At 46.2% G+C, this 26072-nt stretch overlaps 1 protein-coding gene across 1 annotated transcript in view; it reads right to left on the reverse strand.

Moving 5' to 3' along the window:
- Positions 1-26072, reverse strand: part of VPS13D (vacuolar protein sorting 13 homolog D) — a 71025-nt gene that overhangs the window by 3646 nt on the left and 41307 nt on the right. Inside the window, exons 28-46 of the mRNA XM_032232173.1 lie at positions 25248-25366; positions 24647-24787; positions 23417-23539; positions 22886-22960; positions 21667-21772; positions 19582-19734; positions 18685-18820; positions 17539-17586; positions 16439-16589; positions 14366-14576; positions 13323-13570; positions 11746-11937; positions 10302-10428; positions 8650-8792; positions 7682-7812; positions 6190-6365; positions 4388-4511; positions 2651-2886; positions 524-632 (exon numbers count right to left, since the gene is read on the reverse strand). Coding sequence (XP_032088064.1) covers positions 524-632; positions 2651-2886; positions 4388-4511; positions 6190-6365; positions 7682-7812; positions 8650-8792; positions 10302-10428; positions 11746-11937; positions 13323-13570; positions 14366-14576; positions 16439-16589; positions 17539-17586; positions 18685-18820; positions 19582-19734; positions 21667-21772; positions 22886-22960; positions 23417-23539; positions 24647-24787; positions 25248-25366 — 2749 coding nt within the window. The remainder of the gene's footprint in view (positions 1-523; positions 633-2650; positions 2887-4387; positions 4512-6189; positions 6366-7681; positions 7813-8649; positions 8793-10301; positions 10429-11745; positions 11938-13322; positions 13571-14365; positions 14577-16438; positions 16590-17538; positions 17587-18684; positions 18821-19581; positions 19735-21666; positions 21773-22885; positions 22961-23416; positions 23540-24646; positions 24788-25247; positions 25367-26072) is intronic.

The following is a 26072-nucleotide window of genomic DNA, read 5'->3' on the forward strand; positions in this document are numbered from 1 at the left end:
AGGTTTCATGACCCAACTAGGGAACATCATCAGTGCTAGAAGGGAGTGTGATTTGTGGAGTACAGGAGGAGGAGGAGGAGGAAGAGAAGGAAGAAGAAGAGGAGGAGAAGGAGAAGGAGAAGAGAAGGAGAGAGGAGGAAGAGGAGGAGGAGAACTGTGGGGTCCTTGGTGCTCTCTGATCTTGGGGGTTTGCTTGCAGATGTTTCATGACCCAACTAGGGAACATCATCAGTGCTAGAAGGGAGTGTGATTTGTGGCGTACAGGAGGAGGAGGAGGAGGAGGAAAACTGTCGATCCCTTGGTGTTTCGTAAGCTTGGTGGTTTACTTGGCAACTTTTCCTGACCCAACCAGGGAACATCATCAGGGGAAAGTGCACGTGGGAGTACAGAGTAGGCGGGAGGCAGTGACCTAATCCCCAATGCTCTTCCCACCGAGCGCACAATCGTGCCGGTTGGTGGCCGATAGAGGCAGGGGCCTCCAGGATGCTCCCAGGGAAAGAACGGCAACCCTGTGACTTCCTACCTTTTTCTTCAAGACAACCCTCTGCGTCTTGGGAGAAACATCCAGGACCAGCTCAGCGCAGGCGAGATCCTTGTACGCAGCCACGGGTCTCCCTGACTCTTCCTGGACCCTGGGATTTCCAAGGAAACCGAGAAGGAAGGGTGAGAAAGGGATCGCGGACAAAGACCAGGCCGAAATCACCCAAAGAGATTTTCGGCTTTACTGAAATTCTGAGTGGGAAAACTGCTAGGCTGGGTTGGAGGCTGAGAATATCCGGACGCTGCTGGAATTTTGGGACGTCTTAGTTTAATGAAGAGAAGGACCAGGGGGTGACATGACAGCAGTGTTTTAATATTTGAGGGGCTGCCCCAAAGAAGAAGGAGTCAAACTATTCTCCAAAGCATTAGATTTAGATTTAGATTTAAAGTTTATTTATATGCCACCCTTTAGAGCCAAGGTGGCGCAGTGGTTAAATGCAGCACTGCAGGCTACTGCTAGATCAGCAGTTCGGCGGTTCAAATCTCACCTGCTCAGGGTTGACTCAGCCTTCCATCCTTCCGAGGTGGGTAAAATGAGGACCCAGATTGTTGGGGGGCAATATGCTGACTCTCTGTAAACCGCTTAGAGAGGCCTGAAAGGCCTATGAAGCGGTATATAAGTCTACTGCTATTGCTATTGCTATTTTCCCTGAGGGGACTCAGGGCGGCTCACAACTTAAAAGGGGGGGGGGAGACAAACTTGTAACATATAAGACAAATACATAATTAAGAACACAACATTCATACTATTCGGGCGGGTTGTAGTCTTAACCCCAGGCCTGACGGGATAGCCAGGTTCTGAGGGCTGTGTGGAAGGTCTGGAGGGTGGTGAAGGTATGAATTTCCACGGGGAGATCGTTCCACAGGGTCGGAGCTGCCACCGAGAAGGCCCTCCTCCGCGTAGTTGCCAGTCGACATTGACCGGCAGATGGGACTCGGAGGAGGCCTAACCGGTGAGATCTAATAGGTCGTGTGGAGGTAATTGGCAGTAGGCGGTCTCTCAAGTACCCAGATCCACTACCATGGAGGGCTTTATGGGTGGCAAGTAGCACCTTGAAGCGTACCCGGAGATCGACAGCTAGCCAGTGCAGCTCGCGGAGGATAGGTGTTATGTGGGTGAAGCGAGGTGCTTATAAGGCAAGAAACAAGAAGCAATGGATGGAGGGCTTCTGGTTTGGGCGTTGTCTGTGGGAGCTGTTTCGTTTTTAGCAGCTCCGGACCCGAGGCTGCGTTAAGCTGTCTAAACAGCATCCATCAGCTGTTTGACAGATTGATTACCTCTCTTTTGGGCAAAGAAGGAGAGGTGAGAAGCTGAGTTTGGGAAGTGCTCCGTTTAACCTCCCCCAGGAGATAAATCTGGGGTGTGGAAGGTGTGAGCCGCCCTATAACCCAGTGAATTCTCCGCGCCAGGGATTTTTTCTGCCTTTTTGCAGAACGAAGGCATATGCCCACCCCCAGCTCAACGATTGATTTATACCGGATTCCAACACGGGCAGACAAATACCGGAGAACTTCTAATTGTACGTATTACAGACTTTAACTCCATTTTTCTAAAAATTCCTTGTGATAAACTACGTGGAAGAAAGAGAAAGATGGCCTCGAAGAGTTTTGTAGGTGTGATTGTGCTGTGATGTAATAGAGTCTATAACATAGACTTTCACGGAACTCAAACTATTATAGAGTTCAAGATCATCTAAAGATCATTAAATCAGTAGTGATTTATTAGTAAACTACAGAGTAATTACTGGAACAAGCGGCTTGCCTGGATTTATTAACTGGGTGCAAGATAAGATTAACTGAGGAAATGGCTTCTAAGCAAATTAAACCGAGTAACACCTCGAAAAGCGCTGGAAATTCACCTGCTCCGACAACTACAGTCATTACTCCCCCCCCCCCCCAAAACCCCCTCCTACTCCTGCTGGGGAAACTTTGACTCGAGAAATATTGCAAAAAGTATTAAATGATGCTTTAAAAGATCATGCAGCCACGATGGAAATTAAAATACAGGAAAAGATTTCTGTTGCTTTCAAGGAGTTGTCGGAAGAAGTCATGGATTCGGTCCAGATTCGTAATCAAGAAATTAAAGATGATATTTTAGAGTGGTGCTTACCCTGAAAAAGTGTAAGTGGCCGCGATGTAGATGAAGTTTTCGTAATACAACTGCTTGCTCTCTTGGAAGTCGTTCATGCAGCAAGTGACTTCGGACGAGCCGGCCCCCTTGACGGTCAGGGTGACGTAAGGCGGGAGAGTGGGCTCGTCCCAGGCGTAGTCTAAAGTGGTGGAGGGCTTCACTTCGGTGCTGAGCCGGGGCTCAGCCACGCCGTGTTGGCTGAAGACGACCGGGACCTAGGAGGGAAGGTGCGGAGAAGAGCAACTCAGAGGATTAAAGGTGTTTGTGGCCCGTCAGCGGTCAGCAGAGTCGGACAGTGAGGAGGTTGGGGAGGAACGTGGGCCAGTCTTGGGAGTCTGGAGAAGGCTTGGACGAGGGCTCTGCGTCGGAGGCAGAGAGGGGACCAAGCCCGTCTGGTAGTTATTTGCTGCCTCACTGACATCAGCGAGGCAGAAGAACAGCGGGAGCCTATTCCCAGTGTATGCGCAGAGCTGCCAGAAGGCGAGAACAATTAAGCAAACAGGGTTGACGTGGGAGTAAGGCTTGGAGATGATTGGCCCCTCCCATAAGACATAAAAGAGGAGCGAACGGGATGTGAGCTTTTGCAGGAAGTGATTAGTTCGTTCTGGTCGGTTTCAAACTCTGAGAAGGTCTGTTGGACTCTGTGCTCAGTCGGGCCTTGCTCTGCCTTTGGCAATGAGGTCTCTGGCAGCATCCCCAGGGAGAGAAGGCGGGCGTTTAACAACATTGCCCTGAAAGACTGTGGCAACTCGAGCAGGCATCTGTCGGAACCTTCACTGGCGCTCTACGTGGGGCTCCCCTTGAAAAGTGTTCGGAGACTGCAGCTAGTCCAGAATGCGATACTGGGTATACCTAGGTACACCCACGTTACACCTATCCTCCGTGAGCTGCACTGCCTACCAATTGGTCTCCGGACGCAATTCAAGGTGTTAGTTATCACCTTTAAAACCCTGCATGGCTTAGGACCAGGGTACCTGTGAGACCGCCTACTGTCACATACCTCCCAGCGGCCGGTGAGATCCCACAGGGTGGGCCTCCTTCAGATGCCGTCAGCCAGACAATGCCGGCTGGCGGCTCCCCGGAGGAGAGCCTTCTCTGTGGCTGCTCCGACCCTTTGGAACGAGCTACCCCCTGAGATCCGGACCTTACCCACTCTCATGGCCTTCAGAAAAGCTGTTAAAACCTGGCTATTCCGACAGGCCTGGGGCTGTTGACCTCACTGTTGAGGTCCAGCCCCGATCAGAACGAATGTATGTGTGGTCATTTTAAATCTGTCTTTTTTTATTTTTTCATTATTTCTTTTTCTCTTTTTTGTAAGCCGGCCGGAGCTCCCTCGGGATTGGGCGGCCTATAAATCTTATTAATAAAGACTGTTTGTGAATCATTATGGGCTGTAAATGACCATAATTCACAGCCGTATAAATAAAAGAGGGTTTTTTTGGGGGGGGATTTATGCTTTCTTGGGAAGCCTCGGTCACGACAAAAGGCCTGGAGACTAAAACATAAGAAGAACGGTTGCAGGAACGGGGCACGTCTCGTCTAAGGAAAAGAAGGCCTACGGGGGAGAGGATAGAATAGCAATATTCGTAAGTCAAGGATTTATCCGTCGTCCAAGCTCCAAGGAGCGTTCCTTCTTCGCCCTCTGCCTTCGCCGTTTTCACACGCCCGCCCATCTGCCCACCCCCACCCCCGCCCCATTCCCCAGGTGCTTTTTACCTTAGAAAAGTTGTCGATGCGGAACGGAGGCGGAAACTGGTCGGTGTCGCTGAACGAGACGCAGTAGGTGGCTCTCTTCAAGGTGATCTCCACTTGAAGGAAGAAGCACTTCCCGAGGGTGTCCCTGGGGAGTTTCAAACGCAAACAAGGCCCGTGTGGGTTTCGCGAGCCGGCAAATCCCTTTCCTTTCCTCTTCACCTATAAATTCCCGCCTATAAATTTTTTTAGAAACCTGACGTGCAATAAAACCTGTGGCCAGTCCTTGACGGAACTAAAGAGCCTCTTGACGCGGGGGAAGGAGGAGAGTGCAAAAGTTGGGTTGAAGCTCAACATTGAGAAAAAGAAGATCATGGCATCCGGACATTAGATGGGGAAGAAATGGAGGACTGGTATTATTTTCCTGGGCTCCAAGGTCACCACGGATGGGGACTGCAGCCCAGAAATGAGAAGAGGCTTCCTCCTGGGGAAGGAAGCGGGGGCAAATCTAGACAGCATCCTAAAAAGCAGAGACATCCCCCTGCCAATCAAAGTGTGCCTAGCCAAGGCTGTGGTTTTCCCAGTTGCCATGGATGGCTGTGAAGGTTGGACCACAAGGAAGGCTGAGCACCAAAGAATGGAGGCCTTTGAACTATGGAGAAGAAGACTCCTGCATTGAGTCCCTTGGACTGCAAGGCCATCCAACCGGTCAGTCCTAGAGGAGATCCACCCTGGCTGCTCTTGAGAAGGCCAGATCCTGAAGAGGAAACTCAAAGGCTTTGGCCACCTGATGAGAAGGAAGAAGGACTCCCTGGAGAAGAGCCTCATGCTGGGAACGATGGAGGGCAAAAGAAGAAGAGGGGGACGGCAGAGAAGGCGGTGGCTGGAGTCACACAAGCAGCCTAGATGAGCTTCAATGGACTCCAGAGGATGGTAGAGGACAGGAAGGCCTGGAGGAACATGGTCCATGGGGGTCGGACATAACGTCGCAACTAAAACTACTCTATCTATCTATCTATCTATCTATCTATCTATCTATCTATCTATCTATCTATCTATCTATCTATCCTGCAAGTCCCTTGGACTGCAAGGCCATCCAACTGGTCAGTCCTAGAGGAGATAAACCCTGACTGCTCTTTAGAAGGCCGGATCCTGAAGAGGAAACTCAAAGACTTTGGCCACCTGATGAGAAGGAAGAAGGACTCCCTGGAGAAGAGCCTCATGCTGGGAACGATGGAGGGCAAAAGAAGAAGAAGGGGACGGCAGAGAAGGAGGGGGCTGGATGGAGTCACCAAAGCAGTCGGCCTGAGCTTCAGTGGACTCCAGTGGATGGGAGAGGATAGGAAGGCCTGGAGAAACGTGGTCCAGGGGGTCGCGATGGGCCGTACACGACTTCGCAACTAACAACAACCAAAGTCCTTGACATACATCAGTTCATTTAGTGACCATTTACAACAGCACTGAAAAAAAGGGACTGTGGGGGTGGTGTCACGTGATCAAAATTCAGGCGCTCGGCAGCTGACTCATATTTACGACGGTTGCAGCGTGACCCCCTTTTGCGACCTTCTGACCAGCCAAGAGAATAGGGAAACCGGATTCGGTTCGCAATCGTGGTGCTGACTTAACACCTGTGGTGCCTGGCTTAACAATGGTGGCAAGGGAGGTCGTATCATGGGGTAAAACTCACTTACTGCCGAGCGATGGCTGTTAAGTGAATCGGGCTTCTCCATCGAGTTTGACTGTGAGGGGTGCAACACAGGGAAGCAACAACACAACAGGACTCACAACGGTCACAACAAGGCACGGCAGCCCTGTTCGTTTCCTACCTCATGTTGATGTGGAAGGAATTGTTCTTGTTGACTTCAAAGCCTCCGGACCAAATGCAGTTGGGGGCGTCCATCAGCCGGACGCACAAGAGTTGGTCGTAATCGTTGCGTGGCCAGTGGAAGACCACGCTGGAACCCGGGAGGGTGGAGAGGTAGCCGTCTGGATTGGACGTTCCCTACCGAGAAGGGGAAGAAGAGAAATAGGTTTGCAGTTCAACGGGTGGCATTTCCTAGGAAGGCATCCAGGAAAACGAGACACACACAGAGAGGCCCTTTCTTACCATCGTTAGGATTAGAATTCTTTATTGGCCAAGTGTGGAATGGAATGGAATAGAGGATAGAAAATGAACAGAATAGAATGTAGAATAGAATGTAGAATAGAATGACATAGAATAGAATAGGAAATAGAATATAATGCAGAATAGAATAATATAGAATAAAATGGGAAATAGAATAGAACGTAGAATAGAATAGGAAATAGAATAGAATACAGAATAGGGTAATATAGAATAGAATAGGAAATAGAATAGAATGCTTAACAGAATAGAATAATATAGAATAGAATAGGAAATAGAATAGAATACAGAATAGAATAACAGAATAGAAGGAAATAGAATAGAATACAGAATAGGATAATATAGAATAGAATAGGAAATAGAATCGAATGCAGAATAGAATGCAGAACAGAATAGAAAATAGAATGCAGAATAGAATGTAGAATACAGTAGAATAATACAGAATAGAAAAGAAAATAGAATCGAATGCTTAATATAATAGAATAATATAGAATAGAAAGGAAAATAGAATAGAATGCTTAATATAATAGAATAATATAGAATAGAATAGGAAATAGAATAGAATGCAGAATAGAATAACATAGAATAGGAAATAGAATAGAATACAGAATAGAATAACAGAATTGAATAACAGAATAGAAGGAAATAGAATAGAATGCAGAATAGGATAATATAGAATAGAATAGGAAAGAGAATAGAATATAGAATAGAATGCAGAACAGAATAGAAAATAGAATGCAGAATAAAATGTAGAATACAGTAGAATAATATAGAATAGAAAAGAAAATAGAATAGAATGCTTAATAGAATAGAATAATATAGAATAGAATAGGAAATAGAATAGAATACAGAACAGGATAATATAGAATAGAATATGAAAGAGAATAGAATATAGAATAGAATAGAATAGAATATAGAATAGAACGCAGAACAGAATAGAAAATAGAATGCAGAATAGAATGTAGAATATAGTAGAATAATATAGAATAGGAAAAAAAATGCAAGAATAGAATAGACTAGGACTACAATAGAATAGTATAGAATATAGAATAGAAAAGAACAGAATAAAAGGCAGAACAGAATGCAAAATAAGAAGAGGGGAGCTGAAGTCCACCCGTCTCCAAAGGGCAAAAGCTTGAGGAATCCTTAGGAGTTATAGCAGGAGGAAAGGGTGGGGTGTTTTTTTGTTTTTTTACCTGTCCCCTGGCGAACGCCCTCTGGGCGAAGGCGAGGGTGTGCGAGGATTTATTGTCCAGCAAGTAGCGAGGTGCGAACGTCACCATGCAAGTGTCCATGTAGCGACCTCTGCCCTTCTTAACGTCAATGCCTGGGTTAAAACACATAGACGGTCAGGACAGAAGGGCCAGATTCTGGGCACCTCGCACAATCAACATTTATTTACTGGAGGAGTGGGGGGCGGGTGGGGGGTTCAGTGCTCTCTGAGCTGGGTGGTTTCGTGACCCCACTAGGGAACATCATCAGTGCTAGAAAGGAATTGGGTTTACAGAGAAGAGGAGGAGGAGGACGACCTTGGGGTCTTTCATGCTCTCTGAGCTTGGTGGTTTTCTTGCAGACCTTTCATTACCCAGGTAGGTAACATCATCAGTGTTAGAAGGAAGTGAGGCTTGCAGAGAGGAGGAGGACTGTGGGCTCCTTTGTGCTCTCTGAGCTTGGTGGTTTTCTTGCAGACGTTTCATGACCCAGCTAGGCAACATCATCAGTGCTAGAAGGGAACGGTGTTTACATTTCTAGCACTGTAGATAGTTGCCCAGTTGGAACATGACATGTTTGCAAGAAAACCACCAAGCTCAGGGAACACCAAGGACCCCCATAGTACTCCTTCTCTTTCTCTTTGCAAACCCTACCCCCTTCTAGCGCTGATGATGTCCCCAAGTTTGGTCATGAAATGCCTGCAAGAAAACCACTAAGCACAGAAAGCACCAAGGATCTCTCATTTCAACCCCGCGCTATAAATATTCTCCTTTATTTGTCTGTCTGTTGCCACCCTTATCCCAAATGCTCTAACTATAAAAAACATTGAAAGAAACTTTTTTAAAAAAATCACAACTCTCCACCCCCAAAAGAATCATCATCATCGTCGTCATAATTTAAAAAAAAAGAATCCCGATCACCTTGCAAGAAGGAAAAACGGTGAAAGACCTACCGATATTATAAATAAGGCCGGGCCGGTTTCCTTGTTGGATCACTTTAAGCGCTCGGACGCCGCTTCCTCCGTCCAAGGAGAAGGCTTGGCACCAACCGGGCATCCCCTCGGGGTGAATACCTCTGCCAACTCGCATGGTACAACTGTGCGCGCACACAAAAATCAGAATAAGCTTAAGAATAAAGAGGAATCGGGGTACTTCGAGAAGATTTTACGACTGGCTAGAGAAAGGAATCTTGAAAAGAAAATAAGGGGGAAGTTACAGAACCCAGATGATGCACTGTTAAATGGGAAATGGGGAAGGAAGAGGGAGGAAAACAGAAAAGAAATTACTAAATATACAAATATATATCCAAGAGCGAGATATCAAGGGGAAAAAAAAACCATAGGATAGATTAGCGAAGGGAAGGGAATAAGAAATGACATTAAACTATATTTGGGTTTGCAGAAATACCATCCCAAGAAAACATAAGCTGTAACCTATAATAATAGAAAAAGAAAGGGAGAGAGGAGGAGAGAACGAGGGGAAGAGGAGGGAAGGAAGAAAGAGGTAAGGAAAGGAGGGCGGAAGGGAGAGGAAGAGAAGGAGAGAGGGTAGGAAGAGGAAGAGGCAAAGTAGCAGTAGGGGAGAGGGAAGGGAAGAAGGAAGAGATAAGGAGAGGAGGGAAGGAAGGAAGGGAAGGAGAGGAGTGTGGAAGGGAGAGGAAGAGAAGGAGAGAGGGTAGGAAGGAGAAGAGTAAGAGTAGGAGAAAGGTAAGGGAAGAAGGAAGAGGGAGGAGGGAAGGAAGAAAGAGGTAAGGAGAAGGTGGAAGGGAGAGAAAGAGGAGAGAATGTAGGAAGGGGAAGAGGAAGAGTAGGAACAGGAGAAAGGGAAGGGAAGGAAGGGGAAGGAGAGGAGGGAAGGAAGAAAGAAAGAGGGAAGGAGAGGAGGATGGAAGGGAGAGAAAGAGAAGGAGAGAGGATAGGAAGGGGAAGAGGAAGAGTAGGAGAAAGGTAAGGGAAGAAGGAAGGGGAAGGAGAAGTTGGAAGGGAAAGAAAAAGAAGGAGAGAGGGTAGGAAGGGGAAGAAGAAGAGTAGCAGTAGGGGAGAGGTAAAGGAAGAAGGAAGAGGAAGGAAGAAAGGTAAGGAGAAGAAGGTGGAAGGGAGAGAAGGAGAAGGAGAGATGGTAGAAAGGGGAAGAGGAAGAGAGGAGTAGGGGAGTGATAAGGGAAGAAGGAAGAGGAAGAGGAGGGAAGAAAGAAAGAGGTAAGGAGAAGGTGGAAGGGAGAGAAGGTAGGAAGGGGAAGAGGAAGAGTAGGAGTAGGAGAAAGGTAAGGGAAGAAGGAAGGGGAAGGAGAGGAGGAAGGAAGAAAGCGGAGAAGGGAGGGAGGGAGAAAAGAAAGGGAAAATAAGGTGGTGTCACAACAGGAGGAAGGGATGGTAAATAAAGCCACCCAAATTGTATATTATAACCTTTTAAATGGAATGATAAATGTATAAGAATGACCAATGTAAAGAAGAATACCTATAATTGTATCTAAGAAAATAAAAAATTTAAAAAAACTTTTCAAAAAAAATATCAGAATAAACTTGGGTGAGTTATGACACGGCCTGTAAATTGCAAGAAGGTACGACACACACACACACACACACACCGCCCCAAAGAAGCTTACAGATTCGGCTGCTCTTTGTCGGCGTAGCAGAAAAGGAGGGGGCTCAGGCTGCGGGCCAACTCGTGCTCTTCAAATTGGCCGGCTGCGTCGGTCTTCGCGTTGTCTTGCCGGAAAATCAGCGGCAACCCTTCGGATGCAAATAAATAGGGGAGAAAAAGTGAGATTGAAAGAAAATAAAAATCCGTCACTAAAAACGATGGGTTGATCCTTTCGGGACGGCCTGCTCTGGAGCGACGATGATATTCAAACATCTGGAATTGGGTGGTGGGTAGGTTTAATGGGAAGAAGGACCGGAGGGGTGACATGATAGCGGGTTTTTTTTTTAATATTTGAAGGGCTGCCCCAAAGAAGAGGGGGGAGTCAACTTGTTTTCCAAAGCACCAGAAGGACAAGAAGCAACGGGTGGAAATAACCAAGGAGGGAAGCAACCTGGAATTTTAAGGAGGAATTCCCTAGCAATTTAATCTGCGGAACGACTTGCTTCCAGAGGTTGCGAATGCTCCAACAACGCTGGAAGTTTTAAAGAAGAGGTTTTTTTGTCTGAAATGGTCTAAGGGTCTCCTGCCTGAGCAGGGGGTTGGACTAGAAGACCTCTGAGGTCCCTTCCAACTCTGTTATTCTATTACAACAGTTTCCATTATTCTTTCCTGCAGTCAAAGGACGTTTTCAGATACTGAAGGATTTTCGCTTAAAACCATTTTAGTTTTAGTTTCGGAGGTTGTGGGAGGTTCATCCCTGGAAGCTTTCAAGAAGAGACTGGATTGCCACCTGTCAAAAATGCGGTAGGGTCTCCTGCTTTGGTTGGACTAGATGACCTACGAGGTCCCTTCCGACTCTGTAAAAATCTGTAAATGTTTCCCTGCATTATTATACAATTGTATCACAGCGGCCAGTTGTTTCGCCGGATTTGGCATTGGTTGCTAGTCGGGCCCCACCCAGGGGCCTAGGACGTGGTAACGTATTTTCGTAATATGCGTGCAGATCCAAGCAGTGCGGCTTTTTGCATTTGACTGATGGTGATTTTGTCAATTTTTAACTGTTTCAAATGTAATTCCAGTGCTTTTGGAATAGCACCCAGTGTTCCAATTACCACTGGAATTACCACTGCTGGTTTGTGCCATATTTCGTTGAATTTCGATTTTTAAGTCCTGGTATTTTGCGATTTTTTCATGTTCCTTCTCGGCGACCCTGCTATCACCTGGTATTGCGATGTCTATGATTGTTGTTGTTGTTGTTGTTGTTATTGTTATTATTATTATTATTATTATTCCCCGCATTATTATTCCCCGCATTATTCTGGCCCAGTAAGAGAAAATGCAACGTAACTGGAAGGATCCTGTTCCCACAAGCATCCATGCATCGAGTTCCCCCCAAAATTAAGATATTATTTTCTACTTTTCCTCCCCGCGAAGCCGAAGACGATGGGAGGTTTGAGTGGATTCACCTGTTTTGTTGATGAGCCAGTAAGGAGCCGAGATGAATATCTTCAAGGAACCTTTGGCTTGGCCCACGATCCGGATGACGAGGTTCAGGAGACGCCGGTTGTTGTCGTACAGCCTCATCCGCACCACGTAGTTTTGGGTTCCCGGGGGGATCAAAAGCTCCTTGCAGTGGGTGAAGTTTTCGAGGGAGATCCCTGGAACCCAGGAGGAAGTAAGTTAATGTTCACCAACGAAGGCGGATTATACGTGTCCCGTATAATGTTGCGGGATCCAATCTGGGTCACATTGAGTTTCGCAGCTACTAAGATTGCCGGACGGGCAGGCCCAAAAACAGCCAGAGAAGGGATTGAAAAAAAAAAAAACCAGGCCCCTCACCAGTCGTAGGAAATAAGTAACAGTTCAGGATTGCAGTTACAGACAATCCTCAATTTACAAACAGTAAGTAAGTAAAATCTTTATTACCGTCAAAGACCAGCAATACACATTAGTTTTTACACTATATTAAAAAATTACTAGCATTAAGATATAATTAAAAAGTATTGACATTAAAAGTGGATAATAACACAATGGTCCAGAGATTGTTAGAGGTATGTCCAGATAATTGGTACTATACTTCTGTAGCCAATTTTTTTTCTTATGGACATTGCAGCAGCACAGAACTTTGCCACTGCAGACGTGGTAACCGGGTTAGTGTCCTGGAGGAGGAAGGCTAGATAAAAATGGTCTGCCCTCCCTGGCAATCTCTATAAGAAGGGGAGAATATGTGCAGACCTACAAACTCTGTATAGCTCGCAGTGTAATAGAACATGTGAATTATCTTCCACTTCTCCTTTACCACATATACAAACCCGTTCGGCTATAGGTATTCTCTTATACCTGCCCTGGAGGAGTGCTGAAGGAAGAATGTTAAATCTGGCTCTGAAGAAAGCTATTCTTTGTTTTGGGGAGATCAGGTCATTTAGATATCTTGCCGATTCCCACACACCCTGTTTGATTCTGTCCCTACTGTGGAGAGGCAACCTATTTAGTTCTTCTTGGAACTCCATGTCCCAATTTACAAACAGTTCAAAGTCACCAAAAGTTCGTAAAATCGTGACCGGCCCGTTTTACGACTGTCGCAACCTATGTAGGTCAAGGATTAGTCGTAGAGGTAACTCACTTCTAAAAGCAAAATTAGATTCTGGAAAGAAATGATTCTTAAAGCAAAATTAGATTAGGAAAAAAAAAAGATTAAGGCAAAAATTAGACACTTTTTTTTAAAAAAATGATCCTTCAGGCAAAAAAATTTTTTTTTTTAAAGAAACCCAATTAAGGCAAAATTATTGGTTGTTTTTTTTTTTTTTTTGCAAAAAATTATTTTTAAGGCAAAATTAGATTTTTTTTTTAATGATTCTTAAGGCAAAATCAGATTTATTTATTTATTAAAAAAAAAAGATTCCTAAGGTAAAATTAAGATTTTTGGGAGACCACTGTACAACGTGACCGGATCGATTTGCAGATGGGTGCAAATTAGAACTGGCGACACCCCCCCCCCCAGCCCCCCCGGAAGGAGTCGGAAAAGGGCGTTTTTTGCTCTTACCGAGCTCGATGTTCTGCGAAGTGTCGGCGGTGTGCAGGACGGCTTCCTTCCTCGGTTTGAGGGTCCCGTTGATCGGGGCGCCCTTGACGTAAAACTCCAGCTCGCAAGGGAGCAAGTTACACAACACCACGGTGGGCAGGAGATAAATGGTGTGTCCCGGCTGGCGGAAAATCTGCTTGGCGCTGTCGGAGAAGATGCTGGAAGGCATGTAGTCGGGATAATTCTCTTTCTTGATGGCCACGCAAAACCTACGGAGGGAGACAACGGCGGATGGTTTAAAGAGGGGTGGTGGTGTAAATCCCTGCCTTTTTGGAGGCTCTTACAAACCCTCCACATCCTTGAGTTACAACCTCAAGGTAGCACGAAATTACTGTTCTGTTCTATTCTCTCTTCTCTTCCTACTTTCTATTCTCTATATTCTATTTTATTCAATATTATATATTTCTATTCTATTTATTTTATTCTATTCTGTTCTGTTTTTCTTATCTATTCTTCTTATTCTATTCTAATTCTGTTCTCTATATTCTATATTCTATTTTATTCAATATTATATATTTCTATTCTATTTATTCTATTCTGTTGTTTTTCTTATCTATTCTTCTTATTCTATTCTATTCTAATTCTGTTCTCTATATTCTATTTTATTCAATATTATATATTTCTATTCTATTTACTTTATTCTATTCTACTCTATTCTATTCTTATTCTATTCTTTCTATTTATATTCTATTTTATTCAATATTATATATTTCTATTCTAATTACTTTATTCTGTTCTGTTTTTCTTACCTATTCTTATTCTATTCTAATTCTATTCTCTATATTCTATATTCTATTTTATTCAATATTATGTATTTCTATTCTATTTACTTTATTCTATTCTACTCTACTCTATTCTATTCTAGTCTTATTCTATTCTAATTCTATTTATATTCTATTTTATTCAATATTATATATTTCTATTCTAATTACTTTACTCTATTCTGTTCTGTTCTATTCCATCCTATTCTCTGAAGAATCACCTCACCTGGAGATTGGGCTCACCTGAAGAATCGGCTGTGGTCCAGCTCCATGGAGTGACATTCCCTCTTGCTGCTGCTGACCTCCGAAGTCTTCTGGACGTTCGTCCAGTGGATGGGAGACTTGCAGAAAAAGACGCCGGTGCCTTTCGGCCTGGCCTGGAGACGCCAGGACGTCAGGTGCAGAGGGATGGCGAAAGAGTCGCCTGGCATGACCGCCGGGAGCAGGACAGGTTCTGCATGCAGGGGAAAAAGGGCACAATTATTTCTGAGGGATCCACTGAGCTGGCTGGTGTTTTTCTTTTTTCCTTTTCTTGCCAACGTTTCATTAACCAACGGCATCCACGTGATAGTCGTAGCAGCTGACTCTCAAATTTATCCTTAATACAGGCCTTCCCCCCCCCTGGCCGCCCCCTCTGGTCAAGAGACCGCCTGCTGCCAATCACCTCCACTAGACCGATTAGATCCCACAGATTAGGCCTCCTCCGAATTCCATCCGCCGGCCAGTGTCGACTGGCGACTACCCGGAGGAGAGCCTTCTCTGTGGCTGCTCCGACCCTCTGGAACGAGCTCCCCGTGGAGATTCGAACCCTCACCACCCTCCAGGCCTTCCGCAAAGCCCTTAAAACCTGGCTGTTCCGACAGGCCTGGGGCTAAAGAGCTTTTGCCCTCTCCTCGAATGGTATGACTGTTGAGTGCTTTTAAATTGTGTATTGTTATGTTCGTCTTTTTTATTTCCTGTCTGTACCCCCTTCCCTGATTTGAATTGTGAGCCGCCCTGTGTCCCCTTCGGGGAAAAGGGCGGCATATAAATGTAATAAATCCAAATCCAAATCCAAATTACTGAACACATCTCTCCTGGCTCCCCTCCTCATTCTAAGAAGTCATCTTAAAAAAAATAATAATCCAGTTTTGGTCACCCCCGTTACAAAAAAAGAGAGGTTGAGAGTTTGGAAAAAGTGCAACTAGAAGAGCAACTAGGATGATTAAAGGTTTGGATAAGTAAATAAGTAAAATAAAAACAGATAAATAAAACATAACAGAGGCGTAGAATCAAAATCAGGTGAAGGGTTAGTAACTGCTTTATAAAGCCTTAGGAAAGCCAGACTTGGAATGCCGCATCCAGTTTTGGCCGCCACGTTATAAAAAAGATGTTGAGACTTTGGAGGGAAAAAGTGCAGAGAAGAGCAACTAAGACGATTAACCATATGAAGAACGGTTGAAGGATTTGGGTTTGGCTAGTCTAGAGAAAAGAAGAATTAAGTCTTCCATTATTTGGGGGGATGCCCCAAAGAAGAGGGGGGAGCACTTATTCTCCAAAACACCCGAGGAGGGTAGAACAAGGAACAATGGATGGAAACTCATCCAGGAGAGAAGCAATCTGGGATTAAGGAGGAATATCCTCACAGTGAGGACAATTAACCAACGGAAGGGCTTGACACCAGAAGTTCTATGGGTGCTCCATCACTGGAGGTTTTTTTTAAGAACAGGCTGGACAGCCACTTGTCTGCAAAAATACAGGATCTCCTGCTTTGGTGGGGGGGGGGGTGGACTAGAAGACCTCCAAGGTCCCTTCCAACACTGATTCTATATTCTAAGTTGTGGCTGTTCCATCACTGGAGGTTTTCAAGAAGAGACTGGCTTGGCCTTTGTCCAGAATGAGGCAAGGTCTGCTTGAGCAGGGGGCTGGACTAGAAGACCTCCAAGGTCTCCACATGCTCTGATTGATTGATTAATATGGTATAGGGTGTCCTGCTTCAGCAGGGGGTTGGACTAGAAGACCTCCGAGGTCCCTTCCACCTCTATTCTGATTGATTGAAATGGTCTGGGGTCTCCTGCTTGAGCAGGGGGTTGGACTAGAAGACCTCTAAGGTCCCTTCCAACTCTATTCTGATTGATTGAAATGGTCTGGGGTCTCCTGCTTGAGCAGGGGGTTGGACTAGAAGACCTCCCAGGTCCCTTTCTGCTCTATTCAGATTGATTGAAATAGTATAGGGTCTTCTGCTTGAGCAGGGGGTTGGACTAGAAGACCTCCGAGGTCCCTTCCAGCTCCGTTCTGATGGGAAAAGAGCTGTCTTGTGGCTTCTGAAGCACTTACTGTCCGGGGCGGAAGGGCTGTCCAGCCTCAGCTCCATTGGCATTTCCAATTTGTTTTTCACAATCAAAGCGGAACGAACCGTGATGACCTTCCGGGCGCTTCCCTCCATGGTCACTGCAAAGACCACTCGAACTGGAGGCAATGAGGAAAACTGTAAAAAGATACGTATTTTATTTGTTTTTGTTTTTTTAAAAAAAAGAAAGACAAAAAACGGAATCCATTTTGCAGATACGGTGGACACAAACGCCCCCCAAATTCTACAACCGCTCGCACCGACTTTTACGTCCCCAATGATTTCCCTTAATAAGACGCACCATTTTTTAATTTTTTTTAAAAAAATGAGAAAATGTTTCTGCCTGAACATCAATTAAATAAAAATGCAACACCCCCACCACCACTCAGCACCCCCGTTTTTATTGGAGCTCTTGCCTCACCATCAGGAGCTTTGTGAGTTCAATCCTAGGTAGAGGCAGATATATATATATATATATATATATATATATATATATAGATAGATAGATAGATAGATAGATAGATAGATAGATAGATAGATAGATAGATAGATATAGATACAGATACAGCAATAGATAGATAGATAGATAGATAGATAGATAGATATAGATAGATATAGATACAGATACAGCAATAGATAGATAGATAGATAGATAGATAGATATAGATAGATAGATATAGATAGATAGATATAGATACAGATACAGCGATAGATAGATAGATAGATAGATAGATAGATAATGCTGAAAAAAACTCTGCACTGGTGACGGGAAGGGCAGTAAGCTTCATTCAGTTGCCCCGACTCCACCCCAAAGCAAGGGATTATGGGGTCAAGAGGATGATGATGACAGAAAGCTCCTCAACTAATAGTATCTTCTCGGAATTAGTCAAGGGAAGCTGGACTTAGCTTGCTTGTGGCTATTCAGGGATTCTCAGCTCACTCCTCTTTTGACTCCACCTTCGAGTTCCACCACTCCTTCTGCTACATCTCGTTTGCTAAAGGCGTTGTATGGTTTTAAAAAAACCGTAATACAATCACGCAAAGCTAAGAAGGAATTGAAGGAGGGAGGAAAGGAAATTCAACTTACATAAACCTGCGGATGGATGATGTTGGTCCTACTTATCGGGCTGCCAACCTATGTAGAGAAAGAGCAGAAAAGCTGAATGTTGGCGCATGCGCGTGCACACACACACACACAAACACACACACACACGTGACCCCTTGGCAACTTGCCAGTTCTCTCTCGTGCAGAACAATCTTTTTCTTTAAAAAAAAAAAACCTCAACAACAAAACCAGGATGTGCATTCTAGGTAGTCCTCAATTTACAATCAAACAGCTGAGCCCAAAACATTTGTTAAATGAGTTTGGCCACATTTTATGATCTTTCTGGTCGTTACTTCAAGGGGTTTGTACAGATTTGGCAGGAAAAGAAACCTGAATTCCTGGAAAAGTGATTAGATTAGGATAGGATAGAAAATAGAATAGAACAGAAGAAAGGAATAAAAATAGAATATAGAATAGAATATAGAATAGAATGGAGAATATATAGAAATAGAAAATATTAGAACAGAACATCAATCAATCAGAATAGAGCTGGAAGGGACCTTGGGGGTCTTCTAGTCCAACCCCCTGCTCAAGCAGGAGATCCTAGACCATTTCAATCAATCAATCAGAATAGAGCTGGAAGGGAACCTGGAGGCCTTCTAGTCCAGCCCCCTGCTCAAACAGGAGAACCTAAATCATTCCAGATAAGTTTCTGTCTAGACTCTTCTTGAAAACCTCCAGTGATGGAGCACCCACTATTTCTGGTGGCAAGCAGTTCCGCTGCTTATTTGTCCTCACTGTTAGGAAGTTTCTCCTTAATTCCAGGAGATGATGGAAGCTGCCAAGATTGACAGCTTTCATTAGAGGGGAAAATAATGCACAGATTGCTTTGAATGGTAACTTGGGTCTTTTTGAGTGAGACAATATATGAAATTATACGTGGGTTTGATGATTGGTAAAAGCAACAACAGGTAACAGGAGAAACAAAATGAATGTTGTAGTATTTGAGTATTAATGTTCCAGGGTAACAGAGTTGGAAGGGACCTTGGAGGCCTTCTAGTCCAACCCCCACCCTCCAGTTTCAGAATTTAAGTTCCTTTTATTAGAGCCTCGTGTTTAGTGTTAAACAGAAGCTGGTTTATTTATTTATATTTTTTTGCCTGAAAAGAATAAAAGAATTCAACTTACCGTTGAGGATGAATTGCTTTTATCTGGACCTGCGTAGCGGAAAAATATCCCCACCTTGTCAACTGACACAGGGCTGACGGCCTCCCAGCCGTTGACTCTCACTTGCAGTTGGTGAATTCCCAGGTCGTGGGTATGCCTGAAGGGGGGGTGTTTAAAAAAAATAAATCAATTTATGTCAAGACCCACGGAATGGTGTTTAGGAGAGGTAAAGGTTCCCCTGGCACATTCCCTCCCGACTCTAGGGGGCGCTGCTCATCTCCGTTTCAAAGCCGAAGAGCCAGCGCTGTCCGAAGACCTCTCCGTGGTCATGTGGCCGGCATGACTCAACTCCCGAAGCCGCACGGATCGTTGGTCCCTTCCCACCAAAATTGGTGGTCCCTATTTTTCTACTTGCATTTTTTTTTTTTAACGTGCTTTCGAACTGCTAGGTTGGCAGAAGCTGGGACAAGTCACGGGAGCTCCCTCCGTTACGCGGCGCTGGGGATTCGAACCGCCGAGCGGCCGACCTTTCTGATCGACGAGCTCAGCGTCTTAGCCACTGAGCCACCCCATGCCCTTGGTTTAGGAGAGAGGCAGGCCCGAACTGAGATCCCAAATGGGGGAAAATAATCATATTGCAACCCCGAATGAAATGCTTTAACGAAGTACCAAAATGTGTAGTAAATTGACTTTTAATAAGAATACAGGTAGTCCTTGAATGACAAAGTTATATATGATAAACAGACAAATATACCTCCAACCGATGGGGAGAGTCTAAGAATAGAAAATGAGAAATATAAAATCCCTCCTTTCGGGCTGTCACCTAACCCTGGCCATCAAACAGACAGGTGGGAAAACGGTGAGAAAAACACCAGGTTTTTTTTATTCCCCTTTCCCCCCCCCCACCAGCCACCTCACCTGTGCCTCAGTTTCCCCTTGGCTTCGAAGGCGAAGGGGATCTCGTCTCCCGCCAGGACTTCCCGCCACTCGCTGACTTTATGGGCTTCGTCCAGGAAGGTCTCCTTTTCCTCTGGCAGGACCGGAGGGCTCCCGCTGTGCAGGAGGGCCGCGCTGGAAAGCAAGAAACCAGGATCGTGAGTTCGAGTCCTGCCTTGGGGGGGGGTGTCTCCTTTTATCTCAAGTCCACTTTGAGGGGTTGTTGTGGTGGTGGGGAAAAAACAGAAGGGTGAGGAGGGGCGATGTGTGGGATTGTGTTCCTTGTCTTGAGGGATTGGTAAAACGATTACGGGGAGTCCTTGGCTGACCACCGTTCGCTTTAGCGGCCATTCAAAGTTTACGACGGCACTAAAAAAAAACCGGCCGTTTTTCACACTCACATTTACGACGGTCACAACGTCTAGCGATTCTCTTTCGCGACCTTCCGGCAAGCTAAGTGGAAAGCCGGATTCGCTTAACGAATGGGTGACTAAGTTAGTGGCTGCTGGGAGTCACTTAACGACGGTGGGCCAGAAAGATCCATAAAAGAGGGCAAAGCTGATTTCACCCATGTCTCACTGGACATTGAAGAAATGCTTGGGGCTCCGCTTTGGTCGTTAAGCCGAGGACTCCCTGTGCATTCCACGAAAGCTCGGCCGCCATCGAACGGCCGGCTGGAAGTCCCCCCCCCCCCTCGCTTCCTTTTTTTTTCCCCATAAAAGCTTTTTATTTTCCATTTTCATAACATATAATCACATGTATACTATTACATAACCAATATCATGTTGTGTTATTAAATAATTACATCAATTCATCTTGCCATCAACTACCGGAAAAAAGAAAGAAGGAAAAACCAATTATTGGCTCTTCTGCTCTCCATACACCATATTTATACTTTATCCAACACTTTCTTCTGCCTCTCTCCTCCCCCTTTCTACATCCTGTCTTCCCTCCATCCTTTTCTCCTCTACTTCCCCTTCCTTTCTCCTTCTCCTCTCTCCCCTTTCCACTCCTCCTTGTACACCTCATCTTCCCCCCCACTTGCCCTCTCTCCTATCCCTCTCTTCCTATCTTTCTTCTCTCCTCTGCTTCCCACTCTTCCTCTCGTTCACTTGGTGTATTTCAGCTTCTGAGAAGACTCCCTTTTGTGTTGATGGTATTTATAATTCCATGTCAATATACATAAAAAAGAAAAAATAGCAGTGTACATGTACAATCATAATACCTTTAAATAAACTCCATAGCATATAATCACATGTATACTATTACATAGTCAATATCATGTTGTATTATTAAGTGCTTACATCAATTCATCTTACCATCAACTACCAAAGGGGGGGGGGGGAACCAGTTATTGGCTCTTCTGCTCTCCATACACCATATTTATACCTTATCCGACACTTTCTTCCCCCTCTCTCCTCCCCCTTTCTACATTCTGTCTTCCCTCCATCATTTTCTACTCTACTTCCCCTTGCTTTCTCCTTCTCCTCTCTCCCCTTTCCACTCCTCCTTATACATCTCATCTTCCCCCTTCACCCTCTCTGCTATCCCTCTCTTCCTATCTTTCTTCTCTCCTCTGCTTCCCACTCTTCTACATCCTGTCTTCCCTCCATCATTTTCTACTCTACCTCCCCTTCCTTTCTCCTTCTCCTCTCTCCCCTTACCACTCCTCCTTATACACCTCATCTTCCCCCTTCACCCTCTCTCCTGTCCCTCTCTTCCTATCTTTCTTCTCTCCTCTGCTTCCCACTCTTCCTCTCATTCACTTGGTGTATTTCAGCTTCTGAGCAAACTCCCTTTTGTGTTGATGGTATTTATAATTCCATTCCAATATACACAACGTATCTTTTTTAAAATAAATAAATAAAGCAAGACAGTATACATGTACAATCATATTACTTTAAAACACAACACCCCTCCTCAAGCCTAATATACTTCCCTCCCCCCCAACCCCCCAACCTTCCCCCCCCCCGAACCAATACGAGGTATAAGTCTTTAACAAAAAAAGCCTAAAATATATTTGAAAAGAAAGTAGAAAATTCCCCCCCCCACCTCTCGCTTCCTTACCGAGTTGGGGTGGTGGTCATCGTGGCAAACCAGAGGGTGCAACCGGTGTGATTCCGGAGGGCGAAAGGCACAAAGGGCTGCCTCCGCTTGGGCGCCTTCATCTCAGCTGCGGAGGGAAGGAAGGAAGAAAAGGAAGAATGAAGGAGGGGACGAGGAGGGGAAGCGCAGAGCCGGGCTTCACCTACGAGGCTCAGCCTCAAAAGGGGGTGTTTGTCTCTTTCTCTTGATGGGACAAGCGGGCGCCTTCCTAAGTCTCAACGCCTGGGGCGAGCAGCCCCCTCCTCCCCATTTGAAAATCCCCACCCAGATAATTGGAAAGGAAGGGAAGGGGGGAAAAAGGGAAGCGAAGGGAAGGAAAAAGGGGAGAGGAGAAGGAAAAGAGAAGGGAAAGGAAGGAAAGGAAGAAGGGAAAGGAAGGAAGGAGAGGGAAGGGAAGGAAGAAGGGAAATGAAGGGAAGAGAAGGGAAGGGCGAAAGAAGGGGAAGGAAGGAGGGAGAGGGAAGGGAGGGAAAGGAAAGGAAGAAGGGAAAGGAAGGGAATGTGGGCATAAAACAGAAACCAAACCCAGCATGCTGAAACCCAGGAGCTACATCTGGGCCGAGCTTTCTGAAATAGCCAATCTGATCAAGAAATTAAACAAAAAAAAATCTGGTGCATTTTACTATGAAAACATTGGACCCCTCCCCCAATTTATTTTTCAGGTTAGTAATTTTGACTTCAACTCCCAGAATTCCTCAGAATTCCTCAGAATAACAGAGTTGTAGGTAGAAGGGACCTTGGAGGTCTACTAGTCCAGCCCCCTGCTCAAGCAGGAGACCCTAGACCATTTCAATCAATCAATCAATCAATCAATCAATCAATCTCTCCATCCATCCATCTCTATTACCTATCTCTATCTATTACCTATCTCTATCTGCCTATCAATCAATCTCTCCATCCATCCATCCATCCATCCATCCATCCATCCATCCATCCATCCATCCATCCATCTATCTTTACCACTATCAATCAATCAATCTCTCTCTCTCTCTCTCCATCCATCTATCTCTATCTATCTGTTACCTATCTCTATCCTATCTAATTCTATTTCTCCCTCCCATCTCTCTATCTACTGTATCCATCCATCCACCCACCCGTCCTTAAGGGTTTGTGGGGAAAGGAAGCCCGAGAGAAGCCAGGGGAGAGAGAGGGAAGCATCTGGACTCTGGGGATACGATACCTCTAGCATACATCTGGTGCTCTAGGTTAGTCAGGCTGGCTGTGCTCCTAGTTCTAAGGTAGGCAAGAGGAAGGCCTAGCAGACAGGAAAGACAATGTTAGCGAGGAAAGGGGGGGAGCAACAGGCAGTTCAGGGGGCAAGAAGGCGGCGGTTGGAAAGGGGGCGAGAAGCTGGCAGCACGAAGGTTCCCCCTGCGCCCAGCCAAGCGGGGTGGGAATAAGTTCCTTCCGACGGCTTCCGCCAGGCTGGGGCCTCCTGAGGCCGCTTGGACTACAATTCCCAGCCTTGAAGACGCGAGAGACTCCCACTGGGGCTTGTAGTCCTACGGATCGGAGTCGGGGACCGTTCAGAGTCACGACGGCATTGAGAAAAGTCGCTTGGGGCTTTTAGGGGGGGATTGGGGAGGGGGGAAACGTCATCTGTAGAGGAGGGGGTCTGAAGCATCTGACCGGAGGCTGTGCAGGGGGGTCACGGTGACCACCTCCGTGCGGCAGGCATGGAGGCCACGGGGAGTGGGGGCGGGGGGCACACCTTGCCTGAAGGAAGGGGGGTCCACGGAAGAGCCCACCCAGTCTTCGGACTCCAGGTCGGTGGCTTCTTTCTCCTGGCTGCAGTAATCGGCCATCCAGGACTGCTTGGTGCTGGCGTATTGCTCTAGGAAGGGAGACAAGAGATGAATGAATGAATGAACGAATGGAGAGAGGGAGGGAGGGAGGGAGGGAGGGAAGGGAGGAGGAAGGAAGAAAAGGAATGGAGGGAGGGAAGGAAGGACTGGAGGAAAGAAAGGAAAGAGAACAAAGGAGGGAGGGAGGGAAGAAGGAGGAAAGGAAGGAGGGAAGGGAGAGGAAAGGAAGGGAGGAATGGAAGAAAGGAAGGAAGAGAATAGCAATAGCAATAGCAGTTAGACTTATATACCGCTTCATAGGGCTTTCAGCCCTCTCTAAGAGGTTTACAGAGTCAGCATATCGCCCCCAACAACAATCCGGGTCCTCATTTCACCCACCTCGGAAGGATGGAAGGCTGAGTCAACCTTGAGCCGGTGAGATTAGAACCGCTGAACTGCAGATAACAGTCAGCTGAAGTGGCCTGCAGTACTGCACCCTAACCACTGCGCCACCTCGGCTCTTCAAGGAAGGAAGGAAGAAGGAAAGGAAGAAGGAAGGAGGGATGGATGGGAAGGAAGGAAGGCAGGAAGGAAAAAAAAGGAAGGAGAAGGGAAGAAAGAAGGAAAGGAAAGAAGGAAGGCAGGAAGGAAAGAAGGAAGGAAAAGGGAGGTGGGAGAAGGAAGAAAGGGAGGGAGGGAGGGAGGGAGGAAGGGAAAGAAGGAAGGAAAGGAAGGGGAGGAAAGAGAAGAGGAAAGGAGGAAGGGAGAAGGGAGGAATGGAAGGAGGGAAGGAGGAGGAAGGAAGGAAGAAGGAAGGAGGGATGGATGGGAAGGCAGGAAGGAATAAAGGAAGGAGAAGGGAAGAAAGAAGGAAAGGAAAGAAGGAAGGAAAAGGGAGGTGGGAGAAGGAAGGAAGGAAGGAAGGAAAGGAAGGAAGGAAAGAAGGAAAAGGAAGGTGGGAGAAGGGAGAAAGGAAGGGAGGGAGGAAGGGAAAGAAGGAAGGACGGAGAAGAGAAGAAGGAAAGGAAAAGAAAGAAAGAAGGAAGGAAGGAAGGAAGGAAGGAAGGAGGCCTCCTGCACCACAGCTGGGACAAGAGCTCTACGCAGTTCTTCCAGCTGTGACTGACAGGAACGGACTTTCCCCACCAACAACCTACCGATTAACCTGGAAGTGATGTTGACATCCAGGCGGTGCTTAGCCTTGACTTCCAGCTTCAGCCGCGAGGGGTGGAGGCGGCTGGCCGGCTGCCGTTGCCAAAACACGGAGCAGGGCCAAGGCTCGATGAAGGGCTCCCAACCTGGGACCAAAAAAAGAGAGAGAAATTGCCTTCACGGCGCCTGCAATTGAGAGTCTAGGCCGAGAAACCGGGTGACGGCGGGTTCTGGTCCCATCTTGGGCATACAAAGCCAGCTGGGTGACTTTGTGCCAGCCACTTGCCCTCGGCCCCAAGGAGGAGACAACGGCATTTGGAAAACCCCTAGAAAACCACAGGGATGGAACCAGAGGGTCTCCAAGAACCCAGACTGCAGGGAATCAAAATAAATATATACGCACAGAAACTGAGCCGCAAATTTTGGTTGCTAAGCGAGGCAGTTGCTAAGCGGGTCTCTCTTGCCCCAGTTGTTAAGGGGACCTTTGCAGTTGTTAAGTTGGACACGGGTCGATAAGGGAGCCCGGCTTCAGTGGCGCTGTGACTTCGAACGGTCACCGGTTGTAAGTCGAGGACCAGCCCAGCTGTGCTAGCGGCAGAGACTTACCGGAGAGTTCCCGGTTGTAATAGTCGCCGGAGAGCGTGAAGTGAGCGTAGCCTTCTGGGCTGGCTCTCAAATGCTGGAGGAAGTTCAAACCTGCAGGGAAACGACGGTTAGTCACAATGCTGCCACGCTTTCTGTTCTTCTACTATGCCTTTTTCTATGGTGGGAAAATACGGAGTTAGATGAGAGGCAGCCATAACAACATTCTTTCTAGAAAGCCAAGGTCATCCTTTTCTCTTTGCACCTCTGCACCTGGCCGGAACTGGATGGGCATTGCATTATGGGTGTCCTCAGCCCGTGAGGACAAAAAGGTTAGCCATCACTGGTATAAGGTCTCCTGCTTGAGTAGGGGGCTGGACTAGAAGACCTCCAAGGTCCCTTCCAACTCTGCTATTGTAAATTCCCTTGTGGATCTTTGGTCTGCCACACTTTCTATTCTTCTACTATGCCTTTTTTCTATGGTGGGAAAATACGGAGTTAGATGATAGGTAGCCATAACAACATCCTTTCTAGAAAGCCAAGGCCATCCTTTGTCTTTGCATCTCTGCACCTGACCGGAACTGGATGGGCATTGCATTATGGGTGTCCTCAGCCCGTGAGGACAAAAAGGTTAGCCATCCCTGGTATAAGGTCTCCTGCTTGAGCAGGGGGTTGGACTAGAAGACCTCCAAGGTCCCCTTCCAGCTCCATTCTCATTGATTGATATGATCTGGGGTCTCCTGCTTGAGCAAGGGGGCTGGACTAGAAGACCTTGGAAGTCCCTTTCTGCTCTCTGCTGGATGGATTGATATGATCTAGGTAGGATCTCCTGTTTGAGAAGGGGGTTGG

This window comes from Thamnophis elegans, chromosome 15, assembly GCF_009769535.1.
Source record: "Thamnophis elegans isolate rThaEle1 chromosome 15, rThaEle1.pri, whole genome shotgun sequence".
Taxonomy (NCBI): domain Eukaryota; kingdom Metazoa; phylum Chordata; class Lepidosauria; order Squamata; family Colubridae; genus Thamnophis; species Thamnophis elegans.